We start from the raw sequence: 27,806 nt of genomic DNA on the forward strand, positions 1-27,806 counted from the left end.
CTTGTCCAGGGCTCTCGTTTTTTAAAACCTTGCCAGGGGAACCCATTTCAGAAGTGGCCTTCTCTAGACCAATCTCGGGGTGAAGTAAGAATGAGTAAATATTGCAGGGAAAGGAGGGTGAGACATGGGAGAGCCAGCAAGAGTGAAAATGAGATAAAGACCTTGCAGCAGCTATGTGATAATGACAGGAGGGGAGAAATGAGGCAGGTGGCATGGGGAACAGGGATAGGGTCTTACTAAATGAGAAGGGGTACATAGCGTGGGACGCCAGCAGTCAGCCCACTGTGTTCGTTTCCTGTCATTTACATCAATAAGTTGTACATTTCCTCCATGGAAGTGAGCACTGGCCTACGTGTCCTAATAATAATACAGGCAAGGAGAAGACTCACAACTTCCCACTTCCTCCACCACCTCCTCCAGTTGGTGCAGAGCTACCCACAGGGACCCTTCCCATACTCGCTTTACTCTCCCCTTCACTGCCTTGTTGTGGAATCACTGCACAGAAACCCCACAGCCTCCTTTCCACCAAGAGGAATATGTCTCTGAGGCCCATTATCTAAGTTACTTGCAATCAGGGAACACATTTTCATAATACAAAAAGAAGCTTTATGGAAAAGGTAGACAGGGCCTCTTCCTTTCCTATTCTTTCAAATGGAAAAAGAAATCTAGAATATTGTTATAAGAAACAAGTTCCAGTGAACAAACCACCTGTGTGCTGCCATGACTTTATTAATGTATTCAGAATGACAAAAAGTTATTTCAAGTAGGAAATTGATATGTTTATTTGCTTAACGGACCATTAATGGATATAACCAATTAGTCTGACTAAATGGCGTTTACTTGATGTTATTGCCCCTCTCCCACTTATATCTTAGAAATCTTAACCTAACTGGCTAAACCCAGAAAGAGAAGGATTTTTTAAAAACAGTATAATTGATGCCTTTCACTGAGGAAAATTTTCTCTTTTAGCCTATCATTTGGTATAGGACTCACTGGGTCACTAAGTATTTACTGAGCATCTACTGTGTGAAAGATGAAACACATGTTAAGTCATGAGTGGGACACCAACTTAATTAGACACAGATCAGGTTCTCAAGGAATTCAAATCCATTAGGAGAGTTGAGGTATGTACGTAAATTAGTAAAAATGTAGAATGTTACAAATCCCAAAGCAAGTACTACTGGTCCTGAGATTTCAGGAGTAGAACAGAGTAGAATGGATGTGCATGTTTAGCTTCCTAAGACTGGCCTGAAAGAGTCACAGAGGAGGGGGTTACCAAGGAGTTATGAATTTAGTAGAAGCTGGGAAATCTGTCTGCTCTCTGTATTTCCCGACCTACCCCCCCATACACAGATGTTTAGTGAACCTCAAGTTCATTCCACAATAAGCTAAAATGCTTAATATGTAAGTCCTTGGAGGTGGAAACCCATTGACTTAGATTTCACACGAAAGTATAAATAACTAGATTTTTCTCTAAGAACAGATTTTGTAGAAAGACGACGAAGAAGGAAGGCCAGCGCTAGATGCCGTAAGGAGTGACAGAGGCAACAGAGAAAGGAAAGGGAGACACGGTAAGGGAAATAGGACTCCTAGGACTTCTGAGATGATTTGTTTTACAGTACTGCCTAGGGTGGGCTTGGGGGAAAACTGAGAATTGAAAAGTTTGGAGAGATTCACTTAATATGTTTGGAGACTGTATTCATACTTCTAGATAAAGGTGTGTATGTAAGTATGTTTTTGTATTTGTGTGTCTACATTGTATATACATATGACAGAGATAACTGTGACTATCAGTGCATATATGTTTGTTCAGACTAAAATCTGTCAGGATCACTCATTGTTTAAAATTCAGTCTTGCCTTGGAGCTTCTGTAGAGAAAGCCGGGGTGAGAAGTTCCGGAGATGACGGTTATCCAGGAAGCTCAAGTCCTTTGTAAGCTTTGCTATCTCAGAGGCACCCGAGGAGACCTAGTGGGGGCTCAGTTTCCCTATTATGTGGCTCTTGGTGTTCTATTTTGGATGTACTTTTCTTATGCCCTCCCCTCCAAAGCTCCTAGAATGCTCCATCTGTCATAATCTTAACATCGCTCATCTCCTAGCGCTACCTAACTTCATGTGTCATGATACCAGAGGCCAGGCTTCTCCTTATGCCGTGTCATGAGCGCCATGGAGGTCCCTGGCACACTCACTTTACCTGGTGTAAACCAAACTCATTATTTTCCTTCCAAATAATGCCTCCCTGCCTCCTCTAATCTCCATTTCAGCAGATGGTGTTTCAGTTCACTCCAAATCTGAGTTAGAAACCCAGCTAGCTAAACTCTCCCTAACCTCCAACCCATCCCATCACGAAATCCTGTTCATTCTACCCTGGAAGTGGCTTCCAGTCCACACCTGCTTTCATTCTGACTACCCAGACTACTGCAAGACCTCACAGCTCAGCCCCAGTCGCCTGTCTTTCTCCTACTTATCTTTTGCCCTACTACAGGGTTATTCCTCCCACAAACCAAATATGACCATAGGACCCTCGCTTTAGAAACTCCTCTGCTTCCTCCCGGCTGCCTGGCTTACATATGAAGTTCAAGCCCCTTCACGCGGCTTGGGAAGCATGTATAGTCAATCCTCAGACTGTCCGTCCAGCTGTAACCCTCACCATCCTGCCGCACACACCTTAGGCTACAGTGAGACTGAACTTTTCCTAATGTCTTGAAATGCCATCCCTTTTGGAATCCCCTTTGCCTACATGTTCCCTCTGCTGGAAATACCCTTCTCCTTATTTTTGTCGTGAGAAACTCCTACTTACTCTTAAAACTCAGCTCAATGCTACCTCTTCTGGAAAGCCTTCCTTGACTCTGAAATTAATTACAACATCTCTTGTGCTTCATCCACAGCTCTGTTAAAGTTCTTAATAATTCTTGTGTGCACCCATCTTCCCGAGAGGCCATGGACTTCTCCTGGACAGGGACTGTGTCCTAAGAACCACCTGCTAGTATACCAGTCAATTGTCAGTACACAGTATGGAATACACTGATGATAGGAAGAGTTCAGAGTCGAAGTGCCACTTGTTGGATGGAACCTGAGTCTGCTCTCATCTAGGATATCTTCAGGAAGTGACAGGTTGAGTAGGAGAAGGACAGAGGGATAAGTCACACAAGCAGGCAAGGACCCAGGAGCACTCCATACTCGGGAGGAAATAAACTGTGTACTTCATTGTCTGTAATGACTTTTAAATGCTCAGTGAGGACCAGGATCGGCAAACCCCATGGGCCAAATCCAAGCTTTCATCTGTTTTTAGAAACAATTGTATCTGCCATGTTTGTTCAGGTAAGTGTTGGCTGTGGCTGCTTTTGTCTTTCAAAGGCAGAGGTGAGTAATTGCAACAGAGATGAAATGAGCTGAACCCCCCCCCCCCCCCCCCCGCAAAAAAAGGTACTACGTGGCCCTTTCCAGAAAGAGTTTTCTTTTTTTTTTTTTTAAAGATTTTATTTATTTATTTGACAGAGAGAGATCACAAGTAGATGGAGAGGCAGGCAGAGAGAGAGAGAGAGAGGGAAGCAGGCACCCTGCTGAGCAGAGAGCCCGATGCGGGACTCAATCCCAGGACCCTGAGATCATGACCCGAGCCGAAGGCAGCGGCTTAATCCACTGAGCCACCCAGGCGCCCCCAGAAAGAGTTTTCTGACCCATGATATAGACCATGTGGTATGAATGTATATGTGAATTTCAATCTATAATCCAGGGGCACTCTGTTGCTCTAACTGGAATTAGTCAGTATTTAATCAAATAAAAATAATACTTTATCACCCTCTTTTGGACAGAATATCAAAATCCAGTGAGCCCTACAGTCTATTCCCTTAGGAATGGCAACCTAGCCCGATGCCTGAGTGGCCCTGCGTCCAACTACCCATCTGGAGGTTTCTCAGGGCCTTAGTCCAGCTAGACAGTTAACTGAATCCTGATGCTAGAATATTATTGCTCTTGCTCATAAGGAATCTTTCATGTTCTTTCATAAAAGGACAGCACAGGGACTTCACTGAGCTTACAGAATAAGGCCATGACTCCTGTGTGCCTGCTTGCCAGAGGATTTCCATATGCGTGGTAGAGATCAGTCTAGACCTGCTCGGGTTCTAACTTGGTGGGGAAGAGACCACAGCACTCCCTTACCAGGAATTATGGGAGGCTTTCCAATTTTCACCTAAAAGAACCCAATACTTGTTGCCCTTGACCTGAGGTCGGTGCCCAGAAGCTTGCTATGGGGACAGTCACATTTGTCTCGATGCCTTTGGGAGGTAGTTTCCTCACTCACGTGTGCTTGAGGAGCTCTGAAACCGAGCAATCTACCTTGTACCTTATGCATATGCATAGCCTCCCACCCAGTCTCCACTCTGAGCACAAGAGGTGGAAGCTAAATGAGCAAGACCATGGCTTGGAACATGGAAAATGGCAGGTTGAGCATGTGCACACTTTGAAGAAACTTGAGAGGGTGCAAAGTAGGGAGCATCGACCCAGATGGATGAGGGGGAGTTGTGACCTAGTATGAAAGGATCTGTGGAGCATGGCAAGGGAGTGACTCAAATAGTGTCATGTTAATCCATTTTAGTGTACGTGATTTGTTTGATGGTAGCCGGAGCATACTATAAAAAATATTGTTTGCAATGTTCAATAAATAATTACTTATAAAATATGGAAATATTGAAAAATCTCATATTCGTGCTCACTAGTCCCAGTACTATTTCAGAACTAGAAATCTGAAGACAAAAACACCACTATTTATAGTCAAGGACTTGAAAATATACTCCTCTCAGTTGGTTCTTGACAGGGCAGGCCAAGATGGTCTTTGACGTTAGACAGAATACATAATTTTAAGCTCACAAATTAAACAAGACAGATACTTACAGACTCCGAAATCTCTTTCTGAGGCTCTGGAGTTGATTCATCAAGTTTCCCCCCTGATATCCCAAATCCAGGTTGAAGTGCCGGTGAACCCAAAACTTGAATGAGGTAGGAATCAAAATCCTCACATGTTTTTTTAAACAATTTTTTCTTCAGGGTGTCTTTTAAAAGAAAAATAGAAAAGGAGAATAGTAGGGGCAAAACCTGTTTAAGGAGATGTTCCATGCTCTTCTTAAGCATTTTCCCATCACTTGAGGTCAACTGCTCGGTGAACTAAGTTTTAAAGCATTTTGCGGATCATCTAGAAGAGGCCATCTAAAATAATTCAGTTGAATTTAATAACGTACAACAGCCTAGGGAGGCAAAAGAACTACTTAAATCCTTGTTATCCAGAGTGTCCATTAACTGAACTACTCCTTGGAAGGGGCGGGTCCCACCCAAGAGAATAATGGGTCTTTACCTCTGGTTCTAGAGGGAGCCAAAGGCCAACCAGTTCAAAAATATATCCCTCATTAGCTGGGATGAATTACTAACTCCTTTGGTTAAGATGATAAAGCTCTTTAATTATTAAAGTATAATGTCTCTGAAATGTGTAATATTTCTGGCCATTGTAACACAGTAACAGCCCAGTGACATAGGGTTTGTCTGATAAGTCTACCAGTCATCCTGCAGGGTGTTCAGCAAATGAAACCCCAGATTAGAAAGGCCTGGAGAAAGGGGAAATGGCAAGAGAGAAGGTTCTGGGCGGGGCATGCTACTCTTCAAGCCAGAAGGGCTGGCAGCCAGCCTGAGTAGGTGGGGAGCAGCATGAGGGCAAGGAGGGGCTGTGCTAGGCCATGTCAGCCCCCACTCCCAGAGGGATGGACAAGGAATGATGGAGCCAAATGGAAGCCTGCAAACACGTGAAGCATACATTTCACCTACTTCCCAAGCTCGCTGGATGTGGCCCCTGCCAGAATGAGTTCTCAGTTGCCAAAGAATTGGAATGTGTTTCACTGGGAAGTGATACTGACCACACTTTAATTACAGAGGAGTCAGTGTCTTAGAATGTCTCCCTGGGAAACATCAGCTCATGTGACAGAGCAAAGTAGCAAAGGGAAGGTTAGTACTGACTGTAGATGAATATTCACAATGTGGAACTATAAGATAAACTCCCAATGTCAACCTGTTTACTCTTCATTAGCCTCATATTTTGTAAGAGCAGCTAATGGAGAATAGAACAGATGGGAACAGAATAATCCCCATTACCTATGTTTCTCCTTTCTTTAGATTACCATAACTTTTTTTCATCCATTATGTACTTCTTAATGCACTTCCATTCCATGGTTATTTTCTGCCTTGCTGCTGGCTTCCTGCACCTCTTATGCAGGTTAGGTCACTTTTTGAACTTTAACTAGGCTTAGCAATACCCCAGATCCTACACTTTCTTTTTAACCATGTCCTCAACCATAGATGGCCCAGTTTAATCAGCTCCAAGGCCAACTCAGCACTTATTGCAAATGAATAAAGACAAGAGATTGTATTCTCTAAACTGGACACATGCTGAACGTTTTTTGCCTTCTGGAGTTTATGTGTTCAATTTAGTGTTGGCATAAGCCTCATTAGCCTCTTCCCGATTTCTATTTTTGGCCAAATCATCCAGTGAGGCAGTTCTTGGAAGAATAACATAAATTCCTTTCTCCTGGTGCTGAGTCTTACCTTGCAGGGTAATGAAGTCATCAAACAGATAAACGTGCTCGCTATCTGGGTCGGTAGCGATGAGATTCATTTCTTTGTGGAACATTTCGAAGTTGGGATCATTTCTCTTCACTACCCCAATCACAAATATTTCCACATTGATGTCACTGGCTTTCTTCACCACTTCAGTCAGATTCTTTTCATCTCGGGTATCAGTCTGCCCATCAGTGATGACCAAGGCCACCTTCTTCACACCTGGCCTTGCGGCTTCAAACATGTGGTTGGCCTCATGGAGAGCTAAGGCAGTGTAGGTGCCTTCCCCCAGGTACTGCATGTTGTCCACAGCCAGCTTGAAGTCATCCTTGTTGGAGAACTGAGTCAGACGAGCCACCTTCTCCACCTTATGGCTGTAATTGATTATGCCGATGCGGGCCGTAGCGAGGTCCAGAGCAACCTGGTCGGACAGAGTCTTCACAAGACTTTTAATGATCTCAAAGTTCTCTGGCCCCACACTTTCAGAGCTGTCAATCACAAACAGTAGTTCTAGAGGAGTCTCTTTGCATTTGGGCCCACACCCTGAAAGATGAATGTTGAGACAGAAACATTGAACGAATGAATGAAAATCAGAACATCACTGATTGGTGTCAGATTAGTGTGAGAGGGGCAGCAAACCACTCGAGACCTGAATTGTTAACCTTCCCTCTCTGGGAGAGTTAATAGCTAACAGCTATCCCCCTTCTGGTTTCTATATCTGACTTTTTAAGAAACAAAATATTGCAAAAATAACCCCCCCCCCCACACACACACACAAACCCACCAAAACACTGTAGAGGAGAAAATAACAAACACCTATGTGCCAATTTCTCAGATGAGGAAAAATATATTTTTAGAAGGGTCAGCATCCCTATGTGTGCCTTCCTGATTCCATGGCTCTCCCTGTCCCTAAAAGATAACCCTCACCTCAATTTGCTCTTTATCCTTCCAGCATTTGTATTTAATCTGAATCTGAAAGCTAACCTTCTAGTCTTCTACCATATCCTTCTGTGAAAATTGATATTTGCTCACTAGAATGACCACGGGGTAAAGTGATGGATTGGAAATGGTTAATTGTGGGGAAAGGATGACAGCCCATAACTATATATACTATACAGCTGTCCCAAACTCTAATTCGTGTGCCCAGTTGCTCACAACAATGACGAAGGTGGCTCAGTGAGGCCAGCAGTCCCTCCATACTATTACATCTCTTCAGGAGAATGAGCTCAGAATGCTGGTTAATAAACAACTTCTGTGTAAGGTTTACCATTCAACGCAATCACTCAAGCTACCCCGAAATAAGAATTATCCAGGCTCCATCGGTTTATTCTTCTCTTCATGTTGCCCAACAGCCCTCCCTGGAAAAATCATGAGGAAACTTTGTGCTATTTTTACCAGGCTTCCAGAACTCAGAAGCCACATCTAAACTGGCCTGTCACTGTGCAGAGTCCCAGATGGGTTCTTCAAGTCCAGAGGTCTTTTGGGGGACAAGCCAGTTCAGGGGTTCCCTGTTTGGAAGAACAGTGACATTTCTGCCATGGTTCTCTTATCGCCATTATTCTATTAATCTCTTGCCTTTGGGCTAATCTCTTTTTTTCCCTCTTTCTGCTAGCTCTATTTTAAGTCTAGCGGATTTAGCCACAGGAGCATTTAGATAGAACTATGAAGCGCGATGACCTCCTGACTGTGTCTTCCTTTCTTTGAAATGCACTCTAGAAATTGTGCTCAAAACTCAATTCAGAAAGACTTCTTCCTTCAGGAGAAACACAGACATTATAATCACCAGCCAGGCTGGATTCAAATGCCAGTTAGGCCCCTGTGGTCATATTTCCTTTGTTGTTTTTTTTCCTTTCCAAGCTCAGGTAAATGTCACTGAATACAAATGAGCTCTGTGTTCATAAAAGGCCTGGCTGCCCACAGACTCCAGGGCCTGTGTCTCCACTCCTCTTAACCACCCTGGGAAGAGGACTTCTTTTCTTAAAATCAGGATTCCCACAGCCCCTCTCTCCACATCTTTCAGTTTCCCATTGACTTTCCAAATGAGCTTCAGACTTTCTCATGAGCGCTCTCCCGTATTATCTCTGGGTGACCGCATTTATCTCGACCAACACAGAACACACTGGCTGTGGTATTTTGAAGCGATGGTTCTTTTCTTGACGGTCAAATCTTACCACATATTTCAAAAATAATTTTGATAATTTCTTCTCTCTGGAGGACAAAAGGAAAATGTATTATTTATATGACCGTAATATTTTTTCCTATCATCACAAAAGCTATGTCTTATTACAGTCAGACAGAAACATTGCACGAATGAATGAAAATCAGAACATCACTGATTGGTGTGTGGTGGAGCCATTTGCTTTTATTCTTTGGCTGAGGAAAATAAAAGGCACAGAGGTTAAAAGGTGGCTAGAATGTATCATAACCGAAATGTGCTTGAGTTGTGAAATGTCAGAGCTCGGACTTCCAGGGTTCACACTGCAGCTCCAGCATCTATCAGCTGTGTGACCTTGGCATTAGATGACCTAATAGTACCTGTGTCTCAGGGCAGGGGTGCAGGCCAAATGAGGCTACGCACACAAAACTCTTAGGGTCCAATTCCATAAAGTACTACGTACAGAAGTGTGGGCAATGCATGACATCAGCTTAACCCACATTAACACAATTTAACCCACATGCGCTGAGCAACCAAGACAGGTACCAGGGCCAAAAGAGATTTCATTCTGTGCTGTATTCCCTCCTTTTCTCTACCGACGTCTAGTTTTGCAAGTCCCCTCCCCAGGTTCCTAATACTCTCACTTCAGCACTTCCCGGAAATGCCCCTGAATGCTCCTCCCTGGTCCTGCTGTCATCAGCTCCAGCAGAGACCCCGGATGAGGCGGGCAGGGGAAGTCAATGTGCCAATGCTGCCCTGAGCAGCCCGTTCACAAATAACTGGGATGGGACGTTGGAAAACAGAATTCTGTATTTGCCGAAGACAGGAAGCTGACCGGAATGATGAACGTAGGAAAAGCCCAGAAAATCTCAACAGGAAGGAGGCAAAACTAAAGAAGATCTAAGAAGATAAAAGCTAGCAGTTGCAAAAGTAAAGTTTTAAAGAAAAAAATATCCATAATGATAGAATTGGGGTAAAGATGACATTGCTGGTGATGTGCCTTAACAGAAGCATATACAGAAAATACTCAGAGCATTTTAATTAAATTGTATTTTTTGTAAACCGAGAAAAAGCCACTGATTCTAAGTGGCTACTTAAAAAGGACTCTCTCAGGCTGCCTGGCTTAATTGGTTAAGCATCTGCCTTCAGCTCGGGTCCTGGGATCAAGTCCCGCATTGGGCTCCTTGCTCAGTGAGGAGTTTCCTTCTTCCTCTCCCTTTGCCTCTCCTCTCTCTCTCTCTCTCTCGGGCATCCTATCTGTCTCCCTAATAAATAAATAAAATCTTTAAAAAATTAAATAAAAAGAACTCTCAAAACAATACAATTATATAAAAGGAGGAAGTCTAGAGTCATCTTTTGGAGGGGGGGCACCTTGTCATGTTTTTCCACATTTAGAGAGGCATTTAATAAATCGGAAACTAGGATGTGTCTAGAAAGGGAAAATGTATATATTCATAGATTTACATTATATTTTTAGAAAGGAGAAAATACTAGACACCAAGTTTATGGTTATAGTTTTTCACTTAACCCTGTATCTTAATGAATTTCCCATATGATTCAGTATTCTGAAAAACTTGATTACTGAAGTCAGATGCGTGGCTGTTTTAAGAAAACCTCTTTTATTTTAGACACACAATGCTGGTTATTATTATTATATAATCTTTGCCATTTGATAGAACAAGATATCACATTGTTTTAAATTATACTTATGTAATTCTTAGTGAGGCTAAATTTTATTTCACATGCACGTTTCCAAGTTGTATCCTCTTGTGCAAATTCTTTGTATGTCCTTTGTCCATTTTTTCTATTAAGATGTTTATCTTTCATTGACTTGTTAAGAATAATTTATATATCAAAGTTGCATTTAAATTCTTTTTAATGTGCTTTTATGGTCTAACCAGGTCTAAAATGCTTTAAATACTCACATATATCAATCTTTTCCTCCTCCTCTTTGCTTTTACTTGACTAAAATAGTTTTATTTTTCCCTTTCAAATTGCTCAATGACTACTTTGGCTATTTTTGCCAATGATGAAGGCATCAAATTTATACCTATCAAAAGATTCATAGTCTAGTAAGCAGTAAACAAATAAATACTTTTGTCAGGGCTATACTATTGGATCGGCGCCAAGGAACCACACTGGTCTGCTGGGAATTCCAGGTGCGGGAGCCTGAGGGTGGGGCCATGGTCCCGGAAGGCAGATTATGAGCAGGTGTGGAGGACAGAGGGGGAAAGGGAGGAGCATTCCAGGCAGGGCACAAAGTACACAAACACTGTGCCTTACAGTACTTGAATAAACTTAGGACATAGGGTACGTGGCAGAGAGAATGACAGGAAATGTGGAAGACAGATGAACTCTAGAAGGTCTTTGTGTCATGTTGAAGAGTGTGAACTTTATCCTGGGTGGTGAGAAGAGGCATAGTCCCTAAGCCAAGAAGAGATCTGATCACACTTTTATTTTAAAAAGGTGATCATGGCTGCCAATGGAGGGGTTCGAGGTTTCTAAATAGTTCAGGGGGGAAAGTGACACCAGAATGGATTGGTGGTAGTGATGGAGAGGAAGGACTGGTCTGGAGAGAACTCTCAGAGAGAAAATGAAGGGGGTTGGTGAGTAATTGGAAGGATGGGGGAGGAGAGAGTCTCAGAGGAGGCAAATGATGTTGGCCCACTCTCTGAGATAGGGAGGAGTGGAACAGGGGCAGGGTGGGCGCTGATGAAGATCACTAGGCTCTGCTTGGGTGTGGCTGAGTCTGATGCATGGATGGGACATGCAGTTAGGGATGTCCAGTAGGCAGTAAGACGTAGGGTTTGGTGCTCAAGAGAGCAGTGCAGACTGGAGGTGGATGTCAGGAAGGCCAGCCTACAGATGGCTGCGGAAATAGCGGTGGCGGATGAGATTGCCTAGAGCAGAGCTTCTCAGTCTTTTGAAACCTGTGTGTCCCTGCACCTCCACTGGTTAAACATATTCCTTTCCGTGTTTATGATATAAAGACGTTATGTTTTCATTCTCCATACAACTTTGCTATGATATTAAATTAGCCTTTTCAAACTATACATCCCCCCTTTCATGGCTGTCCCTGCCTTAGAGTTGGAAGACCAGGAGAAAGAAGACTGAGGTCAGACGCTGAGAAATGCCAACATGCAAGGGACAGGTGGAGGAACAGCCTTTTGGAAGCAGTTTGGCATGAATTATTGTGACACTGAACTCTGTCAATGGTATTTTCTAAAAGAGTAGTTTGCTAGTCTGGAATGAATCTACAACTGACAGCCGTTTGGGGATATATTTGACCAGGGAGAGAACGTGGGTGGGGAGAGGAAAGAGGCCTTCTAAGAACAGCATTCATGGGGGAGTAGCTAGGATTTGGTCCCAGACAAGCCAACTCTGGCTACAAGGGCTCTGCTACTTGCTAGCAAGGTGACTTCAGGCGTATTGCTCAAAACTTTTCTGATTTAGCATGTCTTTCATGGAAGCAGAGATAATAGTACCTATCTCATGGAGTTATCACATACATTACCATGGAGTCTTGGGCAAGAGAGGGCTATGGCCTCCAGCCTGTCCTCTTCTCATCGCACCCTGTCCCTAACACTGCTACACTACACGGGGACTGGGCCATCATTCGTGGGGTGAACAGTCCTCACTTCTGAGCTCTGTCCAGATTCCCTGAAAACAGCTACCCCTTGCCCACCTTCTGGGGGACCCAAGCACGCAGGCCTGTGCTGTCACTTAGGCAGGCAACCTGGGGATCCTGTGTAACCAGCCTGTAGATTAGAGCAGGCATGTGCTCAGGATGCTCAGTCTCCTTGGCCCTGAGTTCTCCTCACCCAGGGGAAGGGGTGAGGCAGAAGAAGCACTAAGGGTCCCATGTGGGCGCTCTAAAACTTGAGCCCTCGGGCACCCAGCAGTACTAAGTAAGGGTGGTATGAGGTGAAGGAGCCTAACACAGATCCGGTCGCAGACTAGATTCTCATTGAAGGCAAATTCACTCTTCCTTCACTCGTCCTTCCCTGCTAGTCCCTCTTCTAGAATCTAGAAAGCCTAGGTCAGCAGAATGACATCCTCATTTCTAAGATCTCTGCCTCTGGGTTAAAAATCTTTTGCTCAAGCAATAAAAGCCTAACTTGGCTCCAAACATCATCATACGTCCTTTTGTCTGTTCTGGGTCCACATATCTAACTCCTATAATGGAATTTATCAAATGACAGGTGAACATTCTTAGTTTGTCTTTCTTTCTAATGGGCTGTGAGCTCCTTGCGTCCACAGACACAGTCTCTTAATCTCTACTGCTCCACTGCCTATCTCAGAGCCTGACCCAGAATATGCACCCAAAAAATGTTGGTGAACTGAGTGAACAAATTAATGGATGGAAGAAGCCAGGCCCTCTCCACATGCTGGGGTAAGAGGGAGGGTATAAACCTACGGGATTTCTTCTCTGAGCATTTTACAGACACTCTCCCTGCTACTTAGGAGGAGGAATTAATGTGTATGCAGCTATTTCATATGCCACAGGCATCTGGAGGTATCTGACTTGTGGTGAGGAAGAACAAAGACGAAAAGGCAAACAGGACATAAAAAAAAGTATGTGTTCTGTTTGTTATATGCCCAGCTCTTGTGTCTTACCTTCACTACCTGAACTCCCACCCCTTATGCCTGGATTTGCTTAGCACAGCACATAGGATCAGCATCCCCAGACCATGACCCACTGAAAAATCAAAAGGAGGAAAAACGAGAAGGTTCCTATTTCTTCTCCACTCCAGGAGATGTAGTGCCCTCCAGCAAGAAAGGAAGAAATAGATTTTGCTATAGAAATTCTAGAACTTTCCCACCCTGTAAGGCTTTGTAGAGTCAGCTCTTTATTTGCAGTGGTGTAGGGAACATAGGGAAAAGTTTGCCAATGCCTCACAAGTTTTGTTGAATAAGCGAATTAGTACATCAATCTCCATTTTGTGATGGCTGTTCTCAGAGTCACTTCCTAAAGGAGCTAGTTCCAGGAAACAGAACCCTCTCCCCATTTGAAAATGTGGAAGATCATGTAAATTAGAAGTCATTTGTTAAACAGCTCACCTCCTTGTTACCCTGTCTACCAGGGTCAGAGGGAAGTAGTCACACCCCACCACTGGGCTGGGTGAAGGCTGCCTGGCATTCCTCTTCCCTCAGGTTCAGATCAATTACCTCATGCATCTAAGTCAACACTGGGCTTATAGCTGTGCTTTCATTATATAGCACCTGGAACTGTGTCAAAGAATTCATATTTCTGAAGCTAAAACATGAATGTAGTAATTTTGTAAGCACCAACCCTCAATTACCCTCTAGGATGGATACTCACCGTAAGTCCTACGTCTCCCTTTGGTCCTTGTAACCCCTACTTAGTGGAAGAAGAATAACAGTCAATATAGATTGGAGCTAGTTAATGTATAAAAATTACAGTAAGACTTTAAAAAATCACTCCTTGCCTGTCTTCCTGGAGATCCGGGCTCCCCGATTTCCCCTTTATCGCCTTTCTTTCCCATAGCGCCCTGTTCTCCATGTTCTCCCTAAAGGAATATAGTGAAAAGAGAAGTTTAGAATGTAAATATTGAGGCCGAAGAAGAAAAACTCTAAAATTTAGTTCATTTGCCAGTGGTTTCTTTTGAAGACCTGTGGTACTGGTTGATACAAATATACTACAGGGAAAAAACCAGGGGGCATTATATTTACCGTCCCCCCCAGTTACCATAATCTAATTCATGACGAACCAGAGATCTCAAGGTGAGGAGACCTTGAGATGCGATAAGAACAGCTCGCTGCTTTCAGGAAGTTTAACAATTACAAAATTTTATAGCAGAGATCTCGGGTGTCTTCTACATGGTATGTTGTAAGGATTCATTCCTTTAGCAGCTGGCTTTCAAGGATGAAGAAAACAAGATTTATAAAGTAAGCATGTTTCTAGTTAGGAAAGGAAATCCATAAGGATTTGCTTCTAAATGGATTTTTTCCTCTGAGAGGCATAAGGATGAATGACCAGTATGAGAGCTCTTCCAAAGCTCACAAAAAGCTATTGAAAACTTAAACCCAAGCATTTTTCTAAGGTCTTAAAATAACTTACCTTCTGTCCAGGGAGGCCATGGCCTGTCATGCCCTTTGGCCCTGGAAAGCCTTGAGGTCCTTGCTCCCCCTACACAATACAAAAAAGGGATCAGCCCATTAATTTCCCAAGATAACTCAGAAAATTCTTTGAGTCAGATATATACCTGTGGTTCCAAAACTGCACTGTAGCATTATCTAAATTTGGGGGGAAATGTGTATGTTGGATGGGCTAGATGTTTTGCTAGTAAAAGTTGAACTTCTGAGTCTGGGGTAGAAGTGAAGGAGCTGGTTTACAGCATTTGCCTATTTCTGTGGTATAACTACTCCCACCTTGGCCAATTTTCAAACTATGAACATTATGTCAACCAGTTCACAAACGACAACCAGGTGTTATTTCAGTTGTGATATTAGTGGGGATTTTTATAATGTCCTCTACATTTTTCTATATTTTTTGATATGCTAAAAGCATGTATTGTCTTAATAATGGAGGAAAAGAGGATATAACAACATCTCTCCCCAGTGAATGCCAAGGAGCTGTTTATATAATTACCATATACTGTTAGTTCCAGCCTTGATAATTGGTACCATGAATCTATTGATTTAGTAATTCCCTAATTCAGAAAATAAAAATGTTTTTCATTGCATTGTTTTTAACTGCTCCCTCCCTTACCTTAACTTTTTCTCCTGCTCCCCAACCCCCAAAACCGTGTTGAGCTTGAAACAGAAATAATCCCTCCTGGGTATACAAAGTCATCATTCTGATGCTACTTAGCTCTAAGTCATTGTTAGCAATAAGTCTATGACAAAGGTTTGTAGGACCATGAGCTGCTGAGACTTCATTTGCTTACCTTGAACATCTTTCTCAAAGGGACCCTGACTACACCTACTAGATTCACTGGTATGCTTAATGAAAACCTCAGACTGAAATGAGAATCCAGGATGGGGGTTGGGGTAAAATATTCCTTTTGCCATAGGCCTGCTAGGGCTTGAGAACCACTATTCCAGAAGGGAGGATGGGTTTTAGAAGGGAGTCTTCAGGGAGTCACAGAGGCTTGCTTGGAGACCACTGTAACTTTGAGTATCAGCATTCCTCAGCCCCCCTTCCTAGCTCACTGGCTTTCAAACTTTAAAAAAATCAACAAAACGCTTTCTTTTTCAAAGTATTATAATGAAATACTTCAGACACACAAAATGTATACTAAAAAAGGCAAACACTCACTTATACTTAAAAATAAAATTCAGGGGTGCAGATACCCCTGAGACCCCTGATGTACCCAATCCCCTTCCCCTAAGAAGGGGAAATCTCTTTCTGAAATTGACATGCATCACTCCCCATATCTATGTTTTTATGTTTTAACTACATATATATAATCTAAGATCATGGACAATATTTAATAGTTTAAACTTGAAGTAAGTGATATATCTCTGCATCCAACTTGTATTTGAAATCTCGGCATTATCTATTTGAAGTAGATCTGGGTACATATACATAGTTCTAGTTTGTTAATTTCCTCTGCTGTACAGTATGCTATTAAATAACTAGACAAATTATTCATTATCCTAGTGATGGACATTTAGGTTGTTTCCAGTATTTCCCAATTACAAATAATGCTTTGGTGAAGACTGTTACATATCTTTGCACACTTGCATACCTCCCTGGGGGGAACGTTTCCTTAAAACAAATCTTACATAGATAGGTACAACATAGGATGAATATAATTGGAGACTCTTGTTGAAATGAAGTGTTCAGCTCTTGCTGGACCCATCACTAGCCCCTCTCAGTAGGCTGGCTCAGCTGAACTTTTAGGTACTTATCATCTCTGCCATGTTGTACTTATTTTTTTTTTTAAGATTTTATTTATTTGACAGAGAGAGATCACAAGAAGGCAGAGAGGCAGGCAGAGAGAGAGAGAGGGGGAAGCAGGCTCCCTGTTGAGCAGAGAGCCCGATGTGGGGCTCGATCCCAGGACCCTGAGATCATGACCCGAGCTGAAGGCAGAGGCTTTAACCCACTGAGCCACCCAGGCACCCCTGCCATGTTGTACTTCTAAATGGAAGGCAGGTATGGGGTTACAGTTTTGCTTCCTCAATTTGGCTCAGACCAAGTTTCTTACAAAGATCAGATTGCTGAGAACCCATTTGTAGATGGTCTTTTTCACCTTGGTGACTCTTGAGGCAGGCACAGTGCCATGGCATAGTGGTCCCACGGTGAGGGTTTCTGCGGCATTGTGCATGGATGTCTCAGGCCCATCTGAGGAGGCTCACTGCCAAAAAAGTACCCCCTCTGTTATTTGCCTCAGTGGTAATGGGAGATAGGCAGGGATCAGTGGTCTTCCCTATTCAGTTCATAGTCAAGAGAGAATAGTTTTTTCCCACCAGGAAACATGGTGGTACAGAGAGCCCCAGAACCCTGGATAGGGATTGGTGCCTGTGGAACATGCCAGAGATGGTACATCAATGTGCAGCTTGTGCAAGCTAGAGATTCAAATAGGAGAACGGGGAGGAGACAAAAACCTGTTCTGTTTCCCACGATGGCCCAGCTAACATGGGTGTGAAGAGAAACAGACAAGAATATGTGGAACACAGACCAACCCCATTACACTTGCTGAAAACCATGCTCTGAGAGTGGATATGCAGCCTCATCGAGAAAATAAAGGCTAGAGGGGTTTGTCTACATACAGACTGGGTGGTCAGCTCCCAGAGTTGTATGGAGGATGGTGGCGAGACACCTGCCTGAGAATCAGCCATTTTCTGTTCTAATTAAAAAGAAAATAAAAACCAAAAACTATAAGAAAGATATCCTCTTAAGAAAGATGTGTCCGTAAATGGCATTTTGGCATAAATTCGTTTTCTGAGGTTTTTGTTTTGTTTTGTTTACAGAGGCGAAGTAGGACATCTTTATAGGACCAGGTACCTGGTTGAAAGGTGGTGCGAGGTTGTCAGGGAGATCCTTGAGATGCCTGGGACCTGAGCTTGGGGCGTGGGGGTGGTGTCAGGAGGTTTCGAAGCCAAGTGGAAGGGGATTAAAGGTTCAGGAGAGAGCACTAGGAGCAGCTGTATAACTGGCTTTGTCCCCGCCTGCAGGACCTGGGGTGTGATGGGGAATGGTCCCTGAGAACCATACCCTCAGACAAAGTGGGTCCAGAAAGAACTTGATACCTTTCTGGCAATTATTCAGAATAATTATCTCTTTTACATGCCTTGCAACGGCTAATATAGATGTCCAATAAATGTTTGTGACTAACTAGCTTCCTTTAAGAAATTACACAATTTCCTAGCAAACTTAAAAGCTACTGCAGCTTTGGGGCACCTGGGTGGCTCAGTGGGTTAAGCCGCTGCCTTCGGCTCAGGTCATGATCTCAGGGTCCTGGGATCAAGCCCCGCATCGGGCTCTCTGCTCAGCAGGGAGCCTGCTTCCTCCTCTCTCTCTGCCTGCCTCTCTCTCTGTCAAATAAATAAATAAAAAATCTTTAAAAAAAAAAAAAAAAAAAAGCTACTGCAGCTTCACTGCTATGCCCTGAGGGGAAAACCTCCAAGTAGCCACTCGGCGTGTTAGGATCATCTCCAGGGTCAGGAATTTATTTGCACCACTTCACATTATAGACATTTTCTATATAATTGTCCCACATGTAGCTATTCCAGGCAGCTGTGTTTCCCTATACGAAAGCCTTTTTTTTTTTCTTTTTGTCAGCTTCCCTTCGAAATACTTGGAAGTCTTCCTCTAACTTTCAGAGTGCGCTACCTAGCTAATAGCAAGCAAACCCCTTAATTTGGCAGAGCTGAGTGCTAGCCCATCATACTCTTCCTTACAAGTCTCAGGAAGATGAGATGCAATTATTTCAGCCTGGATCAGAAGCTGCTACAGGAAAGAACGTGTCTATCTGAAGGTATAATTAAATCCACATTTCAAGCCCAGCTTCTCCACCACTCTATCTCCCACTTAGATCCATCCTGCTGCAGATGTGATCATTTTCATTTTCCAGATAATTCACGTACAGTAAGGAAAGAAATCAAATTCATGATTCATGATGATCCAAAACTATAAAGTGAGCTTCTCCCTTCCCTTTAGGGTATAGAAACTAGAAAAGGCTGCTTTTAATCTTAAATCCACAACAAAAAATGGTAAACAATCTACGGAAGTCCAGCTTTCTCTTTGAGCACATCATAGAACTGTGGCTGTGGGGCAACCCTGTGATTCAAAATCTAAGGAAATAGAGGATCCTCTAAGGAGAGACAGGACATCGGCACTTACATGTTGGAAACACCAATGTCATACAAGCTGGAAGAATTCAGCTAAAATTCTTGATCAGTTGCTAAAGGCTGAGTGTGGGCTCATGGGAGAGGACAGGACCCCTGGAAGCTTCAGACACAGACACAGGGGAATTTATACCCACTCACAGACTCTTTGGGGACCTCACCAGTGCTCATAAGAAAGGCTGGGGACAAGGTGAGTCCCAAAGCTTCCCTAACGGTTCAGGCCCCGGGGAGGGACGCGGTGCACCCCAGCAAAAGGCACAAAGCCTCCTGTATGACAAAAGTCTTAAGCTGCCAGAGAGATATAGCCAGCACTGTCACTTTAGGGCAAAGATGACCCATGGGAGCTGGGGAAAGGAATAAACTTGCAGGCATGGATCCCAGACCATTAGAGATGTCCCACTACTGGGGAAGGGTCAGGAAAACTTCCTTAGCCCAGACCAGTAGAGGCCTCCTATTTGTTTGCTGGAACTCGTAACACTGTACATTTAAAAGGGTGAATTTTGCTGTATATAAATAATCTTTGACTAAAGAATAAAATAAGTATTTTAGAAAACACAAAGAATAAATAGAATGTTTGGCAAAATGAATAGGGTCTATAGAGTAAACAGTAGTATAGCAATGATAATTTTCTGATGTTGATAATTTTATGGTGTCATATAAGAGAATACAAATGTTGATAAATTTTGAAAGTACAAGATTACTCAAGCAGACCTTCAAATGAAAAGCAACTCGAAGAAAGAAGCCAGTGCTATATTAAGATGTTGAGTTAGTGGGTAAATGGCAGAGTGAGCAAGACATGGTGACCTGCTTGAATAGTTATCTGAGTATTTGGCCTCAAATCCAGGAACCATTCTGTATTGAAAGGAATTCTTTTCTTAGGCTTCATGGACACAGCTAATTCACTTTGGAAGGAACATGGCATTTTGTTTGTGGCCTATGGAGTATATATAATTGTCCATGCAGATGGAAGGTGCTTACCCAGAGACCCCAGAACAATGCAGTGGTCTGGCATTGGCGCCTATCCCCTTCCTCCTGAATCCCTTTTGTCACATTCTCCTGTTATAACTAGCAACTGTCTTTGATGGTGTGCGCCTTGTGTGAAGGACTGAGCCAGATAATGAGACAGCTAGACATACTTTAAGGAAATTGCTAGAATAACCTGGGGCAAGTATATAAATGATAAAATCGAGGCTTTTGCAAACCTTCCCCAACTCCTCAGATTATATTTGATTTCACACCGATGCTTTCAACAATAATTCTCTCCAAAGAGAGAGTATGGACTCTCTTGATCTCGAAGGCTCTGCTGATTTTGTGTCCTCAGGTCTGTCTTGGCACAGGGTAGAAGCCAGGCAGTTTCTCCGTCTCTAGCCTGAAAATCAGGAGCCTCCAGTTTCTTAAAATCCTTTCCTTTGTGGAATTGAATTCCTTTAATTTAACTCATTTTGACATGTTAGCCTTCTCTAACATGGCTAGGGCCGCGTAATTAATGCTCTTTCAGTAAAGCAGCCCATTCGGCTGGGAGTAGAGTCACCGTGTAAGGTATGTGTTAGCGGGCGAGCCTTCCGCTGGAGTGCAGCCCAGGCTCACTTGGTACCTGGCCAGGATATGGTCCTAATGGGCTTAAGTGGAACAACGTGGCTTCATTATTCTTGATTTTCATTCCCATGGTGATCTAGTCCCATTGTGCCCAGTGATAGGTGGAAAAATGGTTTGCTTTTTACAGATGCAGGGACGGATTTTGAGTCTGTTCCTAAAAATGGTTTGAAACCTGCAAGGACAAACACTATGATTGCACAACATGCGCTGACCCAATGGTCCAAGTCGCGCAGAGTAGAATGGTAGTTGCCAGGGGCGAGGACGAGGGCGAGAACGGGCTGTCGTTTGATGGACATAAAAGTCTCAGTTATGCAAGAGGAGTAAGTTCTAAAGATGGATTGCATAATGTAATGCCTACAGTTAACAATACCATACCGTGCACGCAGAAATTTGTTAAGTAGGTAGATCTCATGCTAAGTATTCTTACCACAATCAAAAATTAAAACAATAGCTGAAAATAATTTTTTTTTTCAAAAAATGGGAAGGACAAAGATACCCAAGTATATTTTTAAGTAAAATAAAGAAAATTACATTAATTTTAAAAAGATACAATCTGCATTATTTTCTTTTTTAAAAAGTAACAAATCTTCTTAAATTTGCTACAGGGCCATTGGGAAACATGTAAGAAAGGTACAAAGCTTCCATCCTTGGGGTGTCCAAGCAGGGTGTGAATGGCCAGATGCCCTTTAGAATGTTGTAGAATAGATTCTTGTTTGATATGGGGGACAAATTAGTAGAAGCCTCTTCTAGTTTAAAAAAATCACAGGCATGTCTCTAGCACCTGCTTTCTCTTTGACATCATGAATATTGTCCTGTTCACTACAACTTTTCCATCAGCAAACAATGTGTATACATACATACATATATACAATCTCTCCCATCCTTAAGAAAAAGTTCCTTAGGACACCTGAGTGGCACAGTTGTTAAGTGTCCAACTCCTGGTTTCAGCTCAGGTCGTCATCTCAGGGTCATGAGATCTAGCCCCATGTGAACAGAGTCTGCTTAAGTTTTTCTCTCTCTCTTCCTCTTCTCCTCCCCCCTCAAATAAATATGTATTTATTTATTTGTCAGAGAGAGAGAAAGTGCACAAGCAGGAGGTGTGGCAGGCAGAGGGAGAGAGAGAAGCGGACACCCCACTGATCAGGGAGCCTGATGCGGGACTCAATCCCAGGACCCTGAGATCATGAACTGAGCTGAAGGCAGATGCTTTACAGACTGAGCCAGTGCCCCTTCTCTCTCAAATAAATAATTCTTTAAAAAGAAACTTCCTTGAGATTATGCTGAGTGAAATAAGTCAAGCAGAGAGAGTCAATTATCATATGGTTTCACTTATTTGTGTTGCATAACAAATAGCATGGAGGACAAGGGGAGATGGAGAGGAGAAGGGAGTTGAGGGAAATTAGAAGGGGAGGTGAACCATGAGAGACTATGGACTCTGAAAAACGATCTGAGAATTTTGAAGGGGTGGGGGGTGGGAGGTTGGGGGCACCAGGTGGTGGATATTGTAGAGGGCACGGATTGCATGGAGCACTGGGTGTGGTGCAAAAATAATGAATATTGTTATGCTGAAAAAATAAAAAAAATTAAAAAAAAAAAAAGAAACTTCCTTAATCACACATATCACTCTACTACTCCATCTCTAGTGACATTATTTTCAAACTCTTGCTGATGTGCTCTATCTTCCTTTACTTTCTTACCATTGTCTCATTTTTATGCTTTTTATTTTAATTCAAACTACAGAAAAATTACAATAAAATACAAAGATATCCCATATTTCCTTCACCCCAACTCATCAATTGTTAAGATTTTTTCCATGATTTGTTCCATGGTGTGTGTGTGTGTGTGTGTGTGTGTGCACGTGTGCATACACATGGCTCTTGTCAAGGTTACTAATGACTTCTGTGTTGTCAAATCTAATGACCACTTTTCACCTCTCAAACAATCAGCAGCATTGAAACTAGATGACCATGTGCTCCTTGAGATACTTCCTCACTTGGCTTCCAGGACCCACTTCCTCTTGGTTCTCTGCCTACCACTTTGCAGTCTCCTTTGCTGTGTCCTCTTCATCGTACAAACTGCCAAGGGCTCGAGGACCCATGCCCACTCCTTGGATCTCTTTTCTTCTCTGTCTCTCTACATTCACTCCCCACATGTTCCCATCCATGCTCAAGACTTCACTATCAATAGACTGTTAAACCAAATTTATATTTCCTGTGTTGATGATCTCTCCTCTGAACTCTAGATTTCTATCCCCAGATAAATATCTAACAGCTCCACTAAAGATTTAGCTTCACATGTTCAAATTTAAATTTCAGATTATGTGAATTGATTTCCTCCATACTTAGTCATCCCCATTTCCTTACAGTCTCTCCCAGCTCAGAAAATGGCAAGCCTATCCTTTCAGTGGCTCAGGTCAAAAATCTTAGTCATCCTTGACTCTTTTATCTTATACCCTACATCTATGCAAGAATCCAACCACCCCTTCCCATTTCTACCATTACCATGTTTGGCTGAACCACCACCAGCCCTCATGTGCACTTTGGCTATATCTTCCTATCTCAACTCTTTGTCTTTGTACCCCCCACAGTCTATTTGCCACATGCTGCTGGAAACATCCTTTTAAAACATGACTTATATCAGGTTGCTCCACTATGCAAATATAATCTTGTTCATGACCCACTGTAGTCTGGTCATTCTGTCACTGATGCTCCTTGAGTGTGCCAGGCCTGGGTTCTTATTACAAATCCCTAATTAAGAATGCCCAATTCCTCCTTCCACTGCCTAAGCTTCTATCCCACTTATTTTTTTTTTTAACACTTATTTATTTTAGAGAGAGAGCATGCAAGCAGGGGGAGAGAGAGTGGGAGAGAATCATCAAGCAGGTGTCCCACTGAGCATTGTGCCCAAAGGGGGCCTTGATCCCAGGAACCAAGATCATGACCCAAGCCAAAATCAAGAGTTGGTCATTTAACTGACTGAGCCACCCAGGTGTATCCTACCCCACTTTTTAACATGGAGAATGAAATATCATGGGCTAGGAATGCAGAGTGAAGAAGGACAAAGGACATGGCCCCCCAGAAAAAGTGTTTTTGACAAAATAAGCAAAAACGGGTGGTAAAGAGATTCTCCTAGTGGGAGACATATTGCCTTGAGCCCTCTGTTCCTTTCATTCATACTTTAGAATCTACTATCAATACAGCTGGATAATCTGGAGAACTGTTTGTTTTCCACATTGGTGGACGTTATTAAAATTTACTTCCAGGGATGCTTGGGGCCTGGCTGGCTCAGTCAGTTAAGTGACTGTCTTTGGCTCAGATCAGGATCCCAGGGTCCTGGGATCGAGTCCCCATTGGACTCCTTGCTCAGTGGGGAGCCCGCTTCTCCCTCTACCTCTGCCTGCCACTCTGCCTGCTTGTGCTCTCTCTCTCTCTGACAAATAAAATAAAGAAAATCTAAAAAAAAAAAAAAAGGAAAAAAAAAAAGATTTACTTCCAGTGTATGATATCATCAACAAAGTAAATAGAGTTAACCCTGAGGATATTTTGCTGCTTCTTGTCAAGTCTGGTTGCATTGCCATTATCTCATACAATGAGAAGTGGTAAATTATAAATATATTTATTCTATGGCTCAGAAGGAATGAGCTCATTTTGGTGTGTAAGGGAAGGCTTCTGGGAGAAGTGCTACCTAATATGAACCTTGAAATGGGAATAAGAGTAAGCTTCCTTCCCTGATGGTTAGTAATGTCCGGCACCTTTTCCTCTACCCGCTAGCTGTTCATATATGTTCTTTGGGAAAATGTCCATTCAGGACTTTTGTTTATTGTTTAATTCCATTATTTGTTTTTTTCTTTGCTATTGAATTGTATAAATTCTTTCTATATTTATGATATTAACCACTTATCAAATGTATGGTCTGCAGTTTTTTTAGTTCTGTAGGATGTCCTTGCATCTTGTTGATCATTTCTTTACCTCTGAAAATGAATACATTTTCAGATTTATTTATTATTGTTTAGTCAGTGGTAATTTTTTTACTCAGTTCTTAGTTTTAACTCCAATATAGTTAACATACAGTGTTCTATTAGTTTCAGGTATACAATATAATGATTCAGCAATTCTATACATTACTCAGTGTTTATCAGGGAAACACAAATAAAAAACACAATTAGATATCACCTTACCTTGGTTAGAAAGCTATCATCAAAAAGACAAGTGATAACAAATCCTGGCAAGGAGCTAAAGCAAAGGGACACCTCATCCATTGTTGGTAGGATTGCAGATTGGTACAGTCACTATGAAAAGCAGTATGGAGTTTCCTTTAAAAATTAAAAAATACAATTACATGATCCAGAAATTCTACTTCTAGGAACATATCCATAGAAAACAAAATGTCAAAGAGATATCTGCACTCCATGTTCATGGAGGCATTATTTTTAACAGGCAAGACAGAAAACCTGAACGCCCACCAACTGATAAATGAATAAGGAAGTTGTGTTATATACATGGGACTATTAATCAGCCATAAAAAAGGAAATCCTGCCATTTGTGACAACAGTGATGGATTTGGAGGGCACTGTGCTAACTGAAATAATTCAGAAAGAGAAAAACAAATACTATATTTTTTTCATTTTATATGGAACCTTCAAAAAAATAGAAGAAAAAACGAAAAAAAAAAACCTCATGGGAAAAGAAAGCAGATTTGTGGTTACCAGAGGCAAGGAGTAAAGGTAGGGAGAGTGAATAAATGTGGTCAAAAGGTATAAAGATCTAGCTGTAAGAGAGATAAGAATCAGGGATATAATGTACAACATGATCACAGTTAATACTGCTTTATGATATATTTGAAAGGTGTTAAGAGAGTAAATCCTTAGCGTTCTCATCACAAGGGAAAATCTTTTATGTCTTTTTCATTTACTTTATATTTTTTATCTATATGAGATGCGGATTTTAACTACGGTAATTGCAGTAATCACGTATGTAGGTAAAGTCATTATGCTGTATACTTTCAACATTAAAAAAAAATCATTAGCTTCTTTAGTAGGTAGGGAGTGAAAGGGATCGCTCCAGGAAGAGAGAGAGCACACACAGAAGCACTGGGGCCAGGGTACACAGGAACTGAAAGACTTTCAGAACTGAGGGGTTGAGAAGACTTAAGATTGGATGCCCAGATTATATAGTCTTGCTAACTTATTATTATTATTATTTAGTCTTTCTAACTTTTGAAGCTATGTCTTTAGGTATACACTAAAAACTCTTTAGATTTATTTTCTTGATATATAATTCTGTGAAGGTTTTTAAAATTATAGAATGCGGGTACCTGGGTGGCTCAGTTGGTTAAATGTCTGCCTTCAGTTCAGGTCATGATCACAGGGTCCTGGGATGGAGCCCTGCATGTTCTCCCTGCTCAGTGGAGAGTCTGCTTCTCTCTCTCTCTGCCCTTGCCCCTGCCTGTGCTCTCTCTCTCCCTCTCTCTTTTGCCCTCAAATAAATAAAATCTTTTAAAATAGTAAAATTATAGAAACTTTATAAAAATTCTTTATAGTAAAATTATATATATAGTAAAATAGTATATATATATAGTAAAATTATAGAATCTTTATAGAAAAAAATTATAGATCTTTACTATGGATGAGGGTTTTGTTTATTAAGAAGTATATTCTAGAATGTTTTCTAATAGCCAATAGAAGACAGAACCCTCTTTTACTGGCATTTGGCAGGGAAGTCAGGCAACAAGTGGTATTTCTGTCACATCCACGACCTAAACCTCATAATTTCACCCCTCATGTTTTCAGCAGATGGTTATCATAGACTGAGGAGAAAGAAAAAAAGGGAAGGGAGAAAGTCAAAAGGCAAGAGGAAAATTCCACCTTTGTTTTCTCCAGAAATGTAATGAAAACACATCTCTAGGGTTAAGATTCCTTATATATGCACACAATCCATATATAAAATACAGTTCAGTTTGGTTCAGGAGCTTAAACTCTGTTGGGAGATCTGCAACCTGATTTATGTGTGTGGCATCAATTGTGCCAGAATGTTTCTTGTCACATGTTTCTACTTTCAGATACAGGCAACTAGATATAAATCCTTTCCAAGGAAGTTAAATTTATGTGAACTAGATTATAAAACCCAGATTTTCAAATATCATTTGTAATTGCCTGGATTCCTAAATAGCCTCCCTAGTTCAGTCTTGGTCCTCAGACAGTCTATTCTCAGCCTACCAGCCACAGTCATTCTTTTTCAACATAAGTCAGACCAAATCACAGTGTGGGCTGGAACCCAGAAACAACTCCCCACAAGACTCTGAATAAGAGTCAAAGTCCTTACAAGGGCCTACCTGGCTAGATATGAATTGACCCCACTCCAGCCCTCCTGTCATTACCTTCCTGACCTTACCTCCAGCCACACAGGTCCTTTCACTCTTCTTTTGAACCTGGCTGGCACCTTCCCACAAGAACAGGGCTTTTGCACAGGCTATTCTCTTTGCCTGGGATGCTCTTTCCTCAGAAATCCTCAAGACCCCCTCCCTCACCTCCTTCAGATCTTTGTCCAAATGTTACCTTCTCATGACTTCATCCCACTTAAAACTTCATCACGTCCCACCTACCCTGCTCTCCCTTTCTTTGCCATGTCAGTTTCATCTTCAAACATACTATATAACTTATTTGTTGGCAATAGAATGCAATTTCCATGACTCAAGAATCTTTGTCTCTTTTGCTCATGATACACCCCAACCACCTAGAACAGAGTCTGGCATATTTAGATATGCTTAATTTTTATTAAATGAACTGTGAAAATAAAATTTTGTATAACTAGCTAGGACTAAATATTGGAGTTAATATCCTTAAGTTTGAGTAGAAAGAACATCTGATTTTAAAATTTAGATGCAGAATAAAAAGAGATCCTATTTGAAGGACATGTTAGTGTTACTCATCTCACAATCCTGGCAAAGAGTGTGTGTGCACTATTATTTAAGTATATGTGTAGCATATATTTTCTGTGTAGCAGGAAAACACAGCAAACATGTTGACTTCACAAAATTACTTCAGCAAGGTATTTTAAGAGGAAAGGACAGACTGAGGTCTCTGGAAGATTTATTTCTTTCTAAAATTGGCATAATAATCACAGCGGGAACTACCGACT

The 27,806-nt window shown here is 42.0% G+C and overlaps 1 protein-coding gene and 1 long non-coding RNA gene across 3 annotated transcripts in view; one reads left to right on the forward strand and one right to left on the reverse strand.

Annotated features, from left to right (window-relative positions):
• LOC125081116 (uncharacterized) overlaps positions 1-27,806 on the forward strand; it is a 126,827-nt gene that overhangs the window by 47,593 nt on the left and 51,428 nt on the right. The window lies entirely within an intron of this gene.
• The window catches only part of COL28A1 (collagen type XXVIII alpha 1 chain), a 151,583-nt gene that overhangs the window by 9,911 nt on the left and 113,866 nt on the right, over positions 1-27,806 (reverse strand). The window contains exons 28-33 of one of the 2 annotated variants that reach the window (XM_047695594.1): positions 14,837-14,905; positions 14,205-14,285; positions 14,078-14,113; positions 8,771-8,807; positions 6,588-7,142; positions 4,894-5,050 (exon numbers count right to left, since the gene is read on the reverse strand). In XM_047695594.1, coding sequence (XP_047551550.1) covers positions 4,894-5,050; positions 6,588-7,142; positions 8,771-8,807; positions 14,078-14,113; positions 14,205-14,285; positions 14,837-14,905 — 935 coding nt within the window. Of the gene's footprint in view, positions 1-4,892; positions 5,051-6,587; positions 7,143-8,770; positions 8,808-14,077; positions 14,114-14,204; positions 14,286-14,836; positions 14,906-27,806 lie in introns of both variants that reach the window. The other variant, XM_047695593.1, reaches the window with a different exon arrangement.

Source organism: Lutra lutra, chromosome 11 (assembly GCF_902655055.1).
Source record: "Lutra lutra chromosome 11, mLutLut1.2, whole genome shotgun sequence".
In the NCBI taxonomy this organism is placed as follows: Eukaryota; Metazoa; Chordata; class Mammalia; order Carnivora; family Mustelidae; genus Lutra; species Lutra lutra.